This window comes from Equus asinus, chromosome 24, assembly GCF_041296235.1.
Source record: "Equus asinus isolate D_3611 breed Donkey chromosome 24, EquAss-T2T_v2, whole genome shotgun sequence".
NCBI classification, from domain to species: Eukaryota; Metazoa; Chordata; class Mammalia; order Perissodactyla; family Equidae; genus Equus; species Equus asinus.
The window spans coordinates 46,403,455-46,416,727 of NC_091813.1; the positions used below are offsets into that span (position 1 = coordinate 46,403,455).

At 40.8% G+C, this 13,273-nt stretch overlaps 1 protein-coding gene across 3 annotated transcripts in view; it reads left to right on the forward strand.

Annotated features, from left to right (window-relative positions):
- Positions 1 to 13,273, forward strand: part of SLC16A10 (solute carrier family 16 member 10) — a 114,148-nt gene that overhangs the window by 41,211 nt on the left and 59,664 nt on the right. The window contains exon 1 of one of the 3 annotated variants that reach the window (XM_014866189.3): positions 10,679 to 10,823. The exons of the other annotated variants lie outside the window; for them this stretch is intronic. Within the exon in view, the coding sequence (XP_014721675.1) occupies positions 10,799 to 10,823 (25 nt within the window). The 5' untranslated portion in view covers positions 10,679 to 10,798. Of the gene's footprint in view, positions 1 to 10,678; positions 10,824 to 13,273 lie in introns of those variants that run through there. 3 annotated transcript variants of the gene reach the window in all.

Sequence of the window (13,273 nt, forward strand, 5' to 3'; positions counted from 1 at the left end):
TAGAGATTCTTGTTTCCTCTTTTCGCCTTCATAAGATAAGTAAAATTCAAAGTAATTTTTTTCTTTAGCTTTGGCACGTTGGGTTTAATCTGATTGAGGTCATTTTATATGGTGAATCCCTGGGAAAGTAATAATTTACACAAACTAGAATTCCAAAATCAGGTTTTACGTTAAGTTTAGGCCATCACACTTCAAGGAAGCCTTCATTTGAGTTATGAACTGAATATTTAATTGAGACACATCATCGTATCAGAATATGGAGTTTGCTTTAACACACTTCATTGTTTGCTCTTAGACGTTTCCCCCTCCTACTTTTGTCATAAAAATGTGAGACAAACATTGGTACTAGAGTGTATATGTGTGTCAGGGGGAAGATATTCTAAATGAAATGCCACCACAGTGGAGTCAGTACAGTGACATTTCACAGGGAGCAGGTCTTCTTGTTAAATTCACGTAAAGAGTTTCTTTACTATGGAAACTTGTTGGGGCCGGCCCTGTGACCCAGTGGTTAAGTTCGCGCTGCGGTGGCCCAGGGTTTTGCCGGTTCAGATCCTGGATGCAGACATGGCACTGCTCATCAGGCCACGTTGAGGCGGCGTCCCACATGCCACAACTGGAAGGACCCACAGCTAAAAATATACAACTATGTGCTGGGGGGATTTGGGGAGAAAAAAGAAAGAAAAAAAAAGATTGGCAACAGTTGTTAGCTCAGGTGCCAATCTTTAAAAAAAAAACTTGTTTGTGTGACAGTCTTCAGTGAACTTGACACTGAAGTGTGGCCATTTCCTTTGTGTTTACATATAATGTATGTATATTACATATATATATATATATATGTATAACACATATATGCCTAGAAAGAAGCATCTTTCCCCAAGGCATTCTTTTTTTGGTGGTCTCTGACTTTTTATGGGTGCTCCAGTTGAATGACCTCTCAGCACTGACATGCTGTTGTGTGTGGGTAGAGCCGCCTCCTGGCCTGGAAGGCATTACATCTGCCCTCAGGGAGGCTCCAGCCTTGCCAGACGGAAAGGCCACTCGTGTTTGCTGCTGCGCTTTACCAGGGACCTTTGTTTCTGCAAGTGCACACCCTCCCTCCTCTTCTCCCTGGCTCCTGGTCTTGGGTTCCATTTAGCCATCATCCAATCTCTCATCTGCCCATCTCTGCTCTGATCAAATCCAATAGGATAATAGAGTAGCTTTTTCCCACCAGGATAATCTGGTTTTTAGTAGATAGGCAGCATTGTACAGTATCAAGAGCACCATCCCAACTGCCTATGTTTGAATCCTGGCTGGGTTACTTACTAGCTATGTAATCCTGGGCAAGTGGCTTAATCTCTCTGGACCTTGGTCTCCTTAGGTAAAAAGGGGATAATAGGGGCCGGCCAAGTGGCGCAGTGGTTAAGTTCACACATTCCGCTTCTCGGCAGCCTGGGGTTCACCGGTTTGGATCCCGGGTGCGGACATGGCACCGCTTGGCACGCCATGCTGTGGTAGGCGTCCTACCTATAAAGTAGAGGAAGAGGGGCATGGATGTTAGCTCAGGGCCAGTCTTCCTCAGCAAAGAGAGGGGGATCAGCAGTAGTTAGCTCAGGGCTAATCTTCCTCAGAAAAAAAAAGGGGGGGATACTAATAATGTCCTCCTTATAGGGCTGTTACAAGAATTAAATGGGTTGATATTTATAAAACACTTAGAATTGTGTCTGTTTTATGGTAAGCATTATATAAACATAAAATAAAACAAATGCTTTTTTTCTAATTATAAAAGTAATACACTAACCTTGTAGAAAACTTGGAGAACTCAGAAAAGTTGTATTATTTATTAAGAGTTGGAATGAATAAGTAAATGGAGTAGTCAGGATGGCAGGAGCGTGTTTCAGGCAGCCAGGTGTGTGATGTCAAGGAGCTGAGACTAGTATCTGGTCTTTGAACCCCTAGCCTCGTTGTCGTATGCATCATGATGGTTCGCTTGTTTTTCCAGTTCTTAGATCTTTCCTCCACCATTGATAAATCAGTACATTTGGTATATTTGATGAGTGAATCTTCAGTGAACTGGCCTTGAGCCAGCCCTCTCCTAACTAGCTCTGTGGCCTTTTGGAGACTTATTTAATCTTTGTGAGCTTCACCTTTCCTACCAGTGAAATGGAGTTAGTACTTCTTGTCTCTCAGAGTTGCTGCAAGGATTAAATGACGTATGTATATGGAAAGCCCTTGGCCCTGTGCCGGGGTACTGTTTGGATGTTCTTTCCCAGCTCTTCTGACAGTCCTGGAGCTGATGTATGTAGAGGGTCCCTACTTGCCTCAGGGAGTCAGTGTCCTGGAGAGATGTGTGGCTCAACTCACATCCTCCACAAGCTGAATTCATGTGTAAACAAAGTGAGGGGACTCACTCTCTTTCACCCGTACTTTACACCAAGTTTAGTTGGAAGATTCACAATCACATATTGTGACCTTCTGAGAAGATTTTTCCTGTTCATTTTCCTCTTCCTTTTGCTGTGAAATATATACCTATGTAGAGAAAAGTGCAAAACATACTTGTATAGTTTGAAGGTTAATTCTGAACACTAAATATTAAAAATTATTAAGATATTAAGATTATTAAGATAAAAAAGCAAGTCGAGACAATTGAATGGGGGAAAGAACAGTCTTTTAAATTAATGGTGCTGCCACAACTGGATAGCCACATGATGAAGAATGCAGTGGGCTCTTATCTCACACCATATACAAAAATTAATTCCAAATGACCCAAGATCCAAATATAAGAGCTAAAACTATAAAACTCTTAGAAGAAAACATAGGTGTAAATCTTCGTGACCTTGGATTAGGCAGTGGTTTCTTAAATATGACATCAGAAGCACAAGAAACAAAAGAAAAAAGTAGATAAATTGAGCTTCATCAAAATTAAAAATGTTTCTGCTTCCAAGGACACCATCAAGAAAGTGAAAAGAGGGGGCTGGCCCCGTGGCCGAGTGGTTAAGTTAGCATGCTCTGCTGCAGGCGGCCCAGTGTTTTGTTGGTTCAAATCCTGGGTGCAGACATGGCACTGCTCATCGAACCATGCTGAGGTGGCGTCCCACATATCACAACTAGAAGGACCCACAACGAAGAATATACAACTATGTACCGGGGGGCTTTGGGGAGAAAAAAGGAAAAAAATAAAATTAAATTAAAAAAATCTTTAAAAAAAAAAAAAAAAGAAAGTGAAAAGAGAATGTACAGAGAGGGAGAAAATTTTTTGCAAATCATACATCTTAAAGCACTAGTATCCAGAATATATAAAGAACTCTTACAACGCAACAATAGAAAGATAAGTAACACAGTTTAAAAATGGGCAAAGAATTAGCAATAGGCACATGAAAAGATGCTCATCATCGCTGATCATCAGGGAAATGCGAATCAAAACTACACTAAGATATCACCTTACACCCGTTAGAATGACAAAAATATCTAAAACTAATAGTAACAAATGTTGGAGAGGTTGTGGAGAAAAAGGAACCCTCATACACTGCTGGTGGGAATGCAAACTGATGCAGCCACTATGGAAAACAGTATGGAGATGCCTCAAAAAATTAAAAATAGAACTACCATACGATCCAGCCATCCCACTACTGGGTATTTATCCAAAGAGCTTGAAGTCAGCAATCCCAAAGTCCTATGCACCCCAATGTTTATTGCAGCATTATTTACAATAGCCAAGACATGGAAGCAACCTAAGCGCCCAGCAACAGACGAATGGATAAAGAAAATGTGGTACATATATACAATGGAATACTACTCAGCTGTAAAACAGAACAAAATCATTCCATTTGCAATAACATGGATGGACTTTGAGGGAATTATGTTAAGTGAAATAAGCCAGCGAGAGAAGGATAATCTGTGTATGACTCCACTCATATGAGGAATTTAAAATTATGGACTAAGAACAGTTTAGTGGATACCAGGGGAAAGGTGGGGTGGGGGGTGGGCACAAAGGGTGAAGTGGTGCACCTACAACACGAATGACCTATCATTAACTCAATAAAAAAAAATGGGCAAAGAATTTGAATAGACCTTTCTCCAAAAAAGATGCAGAGATGGCCAAGGAGCATTTACAGAGATGCTCAACATCATTAGTCATTAAGGACATGCAAAATAGAAATCACAGCAAAATGCCATTTCACTCCCACTAGGGTAGCTATAATAAAAAAGACGAACAATAACAAATGTTGCCAAGGATGTGGAAAAACTGGAACCTTCATACATTACTGGAGGGAATGTAAAATGGCACAACCACTTTGGAAAATAGTGTGGCAGTTATTCAGAAAGTTACCTTATGGTGCAGCAGTTCTATCCAATTGAAAAGATATGGGCACACAGAACCTTGTACACAAATGTTCATGGTGGCATTATTCATAATAGCCGAAAGTAGGAAGAACTCAAATGTCTGTTGGTGAATGAATGGATAAACAAAATGTGGTATATCCATAAATGAAATGTTAGCGACAAAAAAAGGAATGAAGTACTCATACATGCTACGACTTGGATGAACTTGAAAACATTATACTAAGTGAAAGAAGCTGGACACAAAAGGCCACATATTGTATGCTTCCATTTATATAAAATGTCCAGAATAGGTAATTCCATAAAGATAGAAAGTAGATTAGTGGTTGTCAGGGACTGCGGGGAGGGAGGAATAAGAATGACTGCTAATGGGTACAGGGTTTCTTTTTGGGGTGAGAAAATGTTCTGTAATTAGATGATGATGATTGCACAAGTTTGAATATACTAAAACCACTGACTTGGATATTTTAAAAGGTCAAATTTTCTAGTATGTGAATTTTATCTCATTAAAATAGTTACATGAGAAAAATATCAAAAGGCAAAAATACAGACTATAAATCAAGAATTTTAATTTTTAAGCACAAAATACTTATAGCTGAATTTTATTTACTTTTGAAATTTAATAAAATCTTATTAAGTAGTTTTATAAAGCCAAAACTGTTCTAGCTTTCAGTGTCTATTAATCCCCAATATAAGCACTCAGTCATGTTTCACTCATCTTAGGTCCACCAACATATGTATGTATTTAAGAGTAATGTGAGTTGTTTAATACTGCAAAGTGTTTCTGTGTGTGCATTGACTGTGAATACCAGGCTAATTAGTGAGTGCTCCAGAACTGTAAGTTGGCACAAGAAGAAAAGCAAGAAAATGAACACTCAGCACTACCTGGAAGTGAAACTTCACCATGTAAAAATCCATTGCATTCACACTCTCTTAGAGGAAAGCTTTGATAAGTTAATTTGTTCTTCTCTTACCTATGTGCTTCTGCTGCTCATGTCCTTGGCCGTGCCAGTCTCTGAGTTTGGCAGTGGCATAGCCACAACTTCATGGCATTTAGATGAGATCCCCTTTTGTTTTGTGAATGTAGGATAACAGATGTGGAGATGTGCTTCTCTGAGGCCTGAACACGAGCTGGTATTTAGAGTTACAAGTCTCACCATGTCAGTGCTGAGCGGCCACATATTTTTTAATAAGGCAGAAGAGAGTCTGCGTCTGTGATCTGCAGGGGTCCAGGGCAGGGCTCCTTCCTGTGGGGTGTAAGGAAGGCTGCTGGTCACATCACGTGCATCTTTAGACCTGACTTGATCACCAGTCTACCTTTTCACTGTTATACTTTCAATAGATGCCTGTTATTTAAATTTGATTTTGAAATTAAACAGAACAGCAATATAATTTTGATTTGGCTAAGATAAATCAATCTTTCCCTTCATGCTTTGGCAAGAAGACTGAGATTTCTAGAATATAGTAGAGTGGAGCAAAGATTGAATGGTTTTGGTGTCCTTCCTGTCTTTCTTTTAAGCTGTTTTCTTTCTCAGTTATTCATCAACTCAACTTATCTTAATAAATTCTTCTGTATAAAAGATGATCTGGGTCCAATATCCACTGATAAGGAGGAATGTGAGTGAGAGGCTTGGCTTGAAACTTGCCTACATATGCAGTTTATGGTTGACCCTGGCAGTTTAAATGTTCTCTCTTAGTTTCCTGCTATTCAATAGTAGGTAACTCCCTGGAAGAATTACTTATGGCTAGGAATGCTGTTATCAGAACATCTTAGTTTAGTGGTACTTAGGACACGGCAAGGAGGCACTGGATTCACTGAGATAGAAATCCACCTTTAGGTAGAAACGTGTGTCTGGGTTGTTGCTTTCTTACAGTATCAAGACTAGGGGCAGCTTGGTAGCACAGTGGTTAAGTTCGCGCACTCTGCTTTGGCAGCCCAGGGTTCATGGGTTCAGATCCTGGGCGCAGACCTTCATGCTGCTCATCAAGCCATGCTGTGGCGGCATCCCACATACAAAACAGAGGCAGATCGGCACAGATGTTAGATCACGGCGAATCTTCCTCAAGCAAAAAGAGGAAGATTGGCAGCAGATGTTAGCTCAGGGCCAATCTTCCTCAGCAAAAAACCAAAAAACAAAAAAACCTCCGCACCATGAGAATATCAAGGCTTGTTTCTGCATGACAGTTTTAGGAGGAAGTGCTCCAGTGTGTCTCCAGAGGTTTGCTGTGGCTCTTTACAGAAGTTGGGCTGCTTCTGGTGGGTCATATGTAGTTGTTAAGAACACAGCCTCCAGACTGTCTGAGTTCCCTTCCTCCACTGTGTATCTTTGTGGCCTTGGGCAAGTTGTTTAACCATTCTTTGCCTCAGTTTCCTTATCTGTACAAGGATAATAAGGGTACATGAATCACGGTTGTTGAAAGGATTCAATGAGTAATGCATATAAAGCACTCCATCAGTGTTACTTAGCATGAAACTATAGGAAATGTATACATAGTTCTGTGCTGGGCTACAGGAGGTATGACAGTTTGAGATTAACTGGAAATGTTCCCTCGGAGTTTGTCCCAGCCCTCCCTAACTTAGTTGTACTCTGATAAACCCCTTTGAATGGAGTTAACAGTTCTTTCTTCCCTCTTGAAGGGAATGGGGATATTGGAGCTGTCTGCAGTGACTTTATCACTCTGAGCTCCATGAGGTATAATATTCCTTTTTACTTTTTAAAACAACACATGCTGCTATTAAGTATTAAATAGCAAGATGAAGCTTTATGATTTTAAATCACTTTTAAATGCTCCAAAATCTCTCAAAGGACGTTTTTGGAATAATGGTCGTCCTCTCCTTAGGCTGGCCCGAGTTTTACCTTCTTCGGCAGAACTGACAGTGCCTGGCAGGGGGCCCTGTTCATAGTCGGGACCCTTCTTCAGTTTGCTCTGTAGCTGTTACTTTAACATTCCATTTTCTCTTCACATTGCGAATATTCTCATTGTTAAGGGAGGGTTAGTTGGCTTTATGCCTTCAAGGGTCTGATGTTCTGGCCACTTAGCAATTGAACTAGGATTCTAGGTCAGACAAAACTAGTTATAAGCATAAGACTTTTTTTTTTTTAATCTTCCTCCACCCCAATCAGGAGAAGCTGTGTTGTAACTGAGCTTGGGGAACCTACCTCTATCTTTAATATCTGACCCACAGATTCATTCTATTCCTGGGAATTTGGATCAGAATTCTCAAGTCTTGAGCCAGGCCACACTGCCATCACGACTCTATTCCTGGTGGTGTCATTCTTGGCTTAGGCTGTTTGCTGTGAAGTTTTAAGTTATTTCATCATAATGGGATTGTATGATTTTTAAAAGCAGGGACTTGGTTATATGTCCTGATTCATTCTAATAAAGTTGGTATCAGTTTTCTTTCTAAAATTAATTTTTATGATTATCAAAGTCACATATGTATAGAGCATAAAAGATAAAGTTCTCTGAGGCTTATAATAAAAAGCCGCATTCCCCTGTCACACTCCCCTCACCCTGGGCACCCTGCTCCAAAGGCAGCTGCTTCCAACTCTTCATATTTCTAAACAAAATGCTTATATGGCTATATTTTGAAGTTTCAAATTTATCTACAGACTTCCCTCTGTGGAAGATGAAGATTTAACTCTTTTATACTATCCCTTTTCTCAGCCTCTTAATATAGCCCATATTACAATTTTTGGTTAAATCACTTCAAAGCAGTATAGCATAGTGAGGGCTCTGGGCTCCAATTCTAGCCTCACCAACCACTGGATTTTTGTGATTTGGGGCAAGTTTTTTAATCTTGGTGCCTCAGTTTCCTCAAGAATAATCTACCTCCTAGGATTGCTGTGAATATTGCGTGACTTAGTACACATGAAGCATCTGGAGTGTCTGGCACATAGTGAGTTTTAAATCAACTCCAGCTGTCATAATCTTCAATATCATTATGATCTATGGCCATCTCATATCTCCCTCTGCATTTAAAGGACGGGGCTGGTGTGGCAGTTACAGGTGAACTGGTTAGCTGTAAATCTCTCCTGCAGGCTTGACCCTGTAAGCTTTTGTCATGGATGCTCAGAGAATTTGGACCTCCTGAGGACAGGCCACTTACTAAGGAAGAGAAGAGCCCAGAAGGGGCTGACTGAGCGTGCTCCATTCCTTCTACCAACAGCACCAGTCAGAAAGTCATCTTCCCCAGGAGTAGTCTCTAGGGGGGTGGAGACAAGCCTTGAGTTGCCTCCAGGGAAAGCTCCTGAGGGAAACAAGAGGCCAGGGAATGTGGAAAGTTCCCTGTGGCAAGTCTTAACTCGCACAACATTAGGACAGATGAGTTTGTCCTGTGGGTGCATATTTATGATCTCGACAACATAAGTGCGTACGCACCATATTGCTTTTTGAAATTTGTAACATCCAAACATGCCAGTGTGAGGTATGCTCCCAGGAAAATTATGAATCTGTGTTAAATTTCTTTGTTCCTTTTTAACCAAGTCCATCCATCAGGTGACCTCTAGTAGCATCCAAACCCAGCAACAGTAGAGGTAGTTTCTGGCTTATTTGTCTTCCCCAATAATAATTTGTTCAAAATACAGAAATTGAGAGAGTGCCCCATGATATGGAAACCTTTGAAAGAGAATTTAATATAAAGCAACTACTTCTTCCCTGAGGAATAATTTTGGGAAAAGAAACTTGCCTTACACTCAGGCATAGTGAGTAAGTTGCTGGCATTTTCAAACAAATTCATCATCTTCTGCCTTCCCCACTCCCCAAACTGATTCGTTTTCTTTATTCTTAGACTCTGCCTCTGCTCTTCCCCCACTTTGTCACATAGCCAGATCTTGTAAGAGTCAACCTTATTGCCACTTCCTTCATTTTTTTATATCTAATAAATGATAAGTTCTGTTGAGTCCATCACTCACATCTCTCCAGTCTGTCCCTTTGGATACTCTGCTACTTCTGAATTGGGACCATTGTCGTTTGTCACTTGTAGCAGCCTTCCAACTGCATCCCTCTCAGGCTCCCCCCTGGATAGTTCACTCTCCAAAATGGTGGCAGAGTGAAGTTTCTAAAATACCATCCGATCATGTAATTTCTGGGTTAAAACCTAGTGATGACTCCTTAACATCTAAAGGATAGAGCAAGGACCTGGCCCTGTGGCCGAGTGGTTAAGTTCACACACTCCGCTTCTGCGGCCCAAGGTTTTCACCGGTTTGGATCCTGGGCGCAGACATGGCACTGCTTGTCAGGCCATGCTGAGGCGGTGTCCTACATGCCACAACTAGAAGGACCCACAACTAAAATATACGACTATGTACTGAGGGGATTTGGGGAGAAAAAGCAGCAAAGGAAAAAAAAAAGAAGATTGGCAACAGTTGTTAGCTCAGGTGCCAATCTTTAAAAAAATAAAATAAAATAAAGGATAAAGCATATTTCTTGGGATGGCAGACAAGGCTGCGTTGTGATTCTGGCTGCACCCTTAGATAACCACTTACAGATATTAATTTTGTACATGCTCTTCCCTCTACAGGGAGTGTTTCTGCCTCCTCTTTCCTCCTTCCTTGCCTGATTAGGGCCTGTTCATCCTTCACGTAAGTTTGAGTGCTACCCTGAGGAAAGAGTGTCTGACAGCTCCTTCCCTCCCACGTCTGGGGTGGGCACCCCTCCTAAGTGGTCCCATAATACATGGTTCACACCTTGGTCAGTTTTCACGCTGTACACTGCTCTGTCTTTGTCTGTCTCTCTTGCACATGAGCTTCTTGAGGTTAGGGATTGAGATCCCCAGTCCTCAGCAGAGTCTAGACTCAATACATGTTTATTGTGTGAGTAAAGCTATGTATCCCCTTCCCATTCATATGTGTCCATCTAATTTCCTGGACTCTTTGTGTAAAATGCTATATCTTTTCTCGGTTAGATTTGATTTTGTTGCTTTGAGTCTCCTTTTCTTAGAGATTTTGAGTTCTGATTTTGCCAATTAGCATATGAACCATTCTTCCTAGCTTTTTGTCCCCAACTAGGATGGCAACTCCATGAGGGCGGGGATGTGTGTCTGTTTTCACTGCTGTCTACTCAGCTTTTAGAACAGTACCTGCATGTATGTTATAGGCATGCAATAAATTTTTGTTGTATGAATGAATGTGTCGTGTACAAATTTGATAAATAGAACTCATGTTTCCTTTTAAGTCTTGGCTTAATCCTGTGAATCTTACAGCAGAACAAGGCTGGACTAAGAAATTCAGGGAAAGTCTTAATGACTAATTAGGGCTATTTCATTGTGAGAGAAGTATTCTAGCAACAACTGATACCATACTGTAAGTAGTTTTAATTGTACATGCAAGTATTCTTTTCTGGCTTTTCAGAAAGCATGCTGCCGGAGTAAGGGAGGAACAGCTTACTGTGGACAGAGGAGGTGGATTTGGATCTACTCCTCTTCGAGAAGGATAGAGAGATCTATGTCCAGCAGTAACTTCCCTTCAAGGATTGAATGTTCCCATTCATTCATATACTTGGTATGTTTTGAGTATCTACTATGAGATGAAGAATAGAAGAGGGGAAAGCATGTATAAGGCATAATGATGGCATTTAAGAGACTTAGACCAGGGGTGTGTGTGTGTGTGTGTGTGTGTGTGTGTGTGTGTGTGTGTGTGTGTGTAAAAAGACATTAAACATGGTAAAGAACCTTGGGTCAGTGACAGTGGCACCATGGTAAGTGCTGGAGAAGCTCAGAGGGAGAGAACACTGACAGCCAATATGATGGAACATTTCTGGAAGAGCTTGGTTCTAGCATATTCCTCCATAGAAGGGCATTTTAAGGAGCTTTATTGGGTCCTTATTATCCTGTTGAAAGGGTTACTAACTTGTTCTTTAAAAGCTTCCCCAGCTTAGGTGCACTTACAAGAGGTTATAAAAGCAGTATGTTTGTTTACAAGGGGTGGAGGAGTAGACAGAGCAGAGCTTTGGACCAGGCAGTATAAATCTAGAGGCTTCCACTTAATAGCTGGGCACCCTTAGGCAAATCACTTAATCTCTGAGCTTTGGCTGCTTCCAATAATGTAACGTAAGGATATTGTCTATCTCCTGGAGTTGCTTTGAAGATTGAATGAAGTGGTATAGGTAAAGTGCCCCACATACTGTCTGCCATCTGGTAGGTGCTCAGTAAATGTTACAAAGACGAGATGCTTGCTCTGAGTATATTTTTAGTGTTCTTACTGGCCATTATTAGTTATGATTTTAATTTTTGGCATAGCCATTACCCACATGGTTCAGTTTGTATAGTCAATAAGAAAGACAGAGGTTCACCATGAGGGAGAAGAGGTGCACGGACATGGGTGTAGGGAAAATGGATGTTTGAAGGGGATCTAATTCAGAGGGTATTTTTCTTGATGGCCCGGAATTTAAAAGTATGTCATTGAGTCTTATGAGAAAATGATGTTTAGAGGAGTATAGTTGTTTATTTCCTCTCTGTTTTGGAAACTATTTTCAATATCTTATATAAGAATTTAGTAAAAAATTTTCCCCTTAACTAAGTTTCCCGCTATAGGCCATTAATCCTGTTACTACTGCAGAGTTTAAACAACTATAGTAATAATAGGATTATATGTATATTAATTTATACTACCTTATTCCACAGAGGATTTGAGGTTGTTTTCAGGGATAAAACCAATAAAATGGTATGACAGAAACAGAAAATAAGAAATCAGGAACCATTGAATATAAATGGTATGTGGTTAAGGCCAGGGGGAAAACAGTAGCCGATACATAAATTGTAAGGGCCTGTCTTGTTACAATGCAATAACAGATTTGACTTTAAGCTTCCTGGCAACCAAAATGAAAAGGGAAGCATGATGGAGGTGGTTAAAGAGGAGAAAATGTACCTATTACTTAGGAAGCAAAGTGTTTCCTAACCCCTAGCTTCTTGTAGGAAGCCCTCAGTAGTGAGTGAAGATTGGCATTACCTTCCTGGTAGATATGGTAATGGATTTTAGCAGGCAGTTTCTCCAGGTGTCTCTTGCTGAAAGCCGAGGCTGTGACATCGAGACAACTCTGAAAGCAGTTCTGCCAGGGGCCAGTGTGAGCTGATGTGAGTTCATAGGTTCCAGGGCTGGCCTAACCTGAGGGTGATGCTCCAGAGAGTGCACTCCACAATTTGACCATCTTCCGTAAATACCATGGCTTTCAGCAGGGCTTTGATAAGGACCTATATTGTGCATATTTTATTGTTGAATTACACTGGACTCATCTCCATTAGAGATCAAACTAGAGGACTGTCAGGTTGGCATCCTCTCCTGGAAACTGAGAAGCCTGTTCAAGACTCACATTTAGCTGGATGACTGTCACACAGCCTTATGGACATTGGGCTGAGAGATTTTATCTTCTGCTTTGAACAATGGTAAGGTTAGAGAATGCTCATTACTCTGAATTTTAGTAAATGAGGAGCAAGGAGCTTTGCCTTAGGGGCCAGAACTGTGAATCTAGGTTAGAAGTGAAAAAAAAACCAAACCCAAACTCAAAACTGTGTGTGAACTACTCTGAATTTCTGAGAGCTGTAAATTAAAGGTGAACCCTGGAGACTCAGCAGTTGATATGTTTATGCTGTATTGTGATTTTTTTAACCTCAGACTTTGTTACTTTTCATATTTTAGGAGTAGTGTATAGTACACAATCCCAGAAACCCCTGTGGTTGGTAGAGCCATGTTACTTGAGTTCAGTGCTTTGCAAGGGAGGTGAATGGTTATAGGTAGGTGTTGATCCCCTCAGCACTCCTGAGTCCCAAGTCCCTGAGCCATCGCCTCCAGGCATGAGCAACCTTGCCTATTTTACCTCAGTAGACTGTGTGAGTCTTATTATTTTCTGTGTATGCCATGACCTGGAAAATATTGGGAAGTGAAGCATTATATCTGAGTGAACTTAGTATTACCTTAAAGTGCTTTATTTATAGAGTCTTGATATTATGAACAAA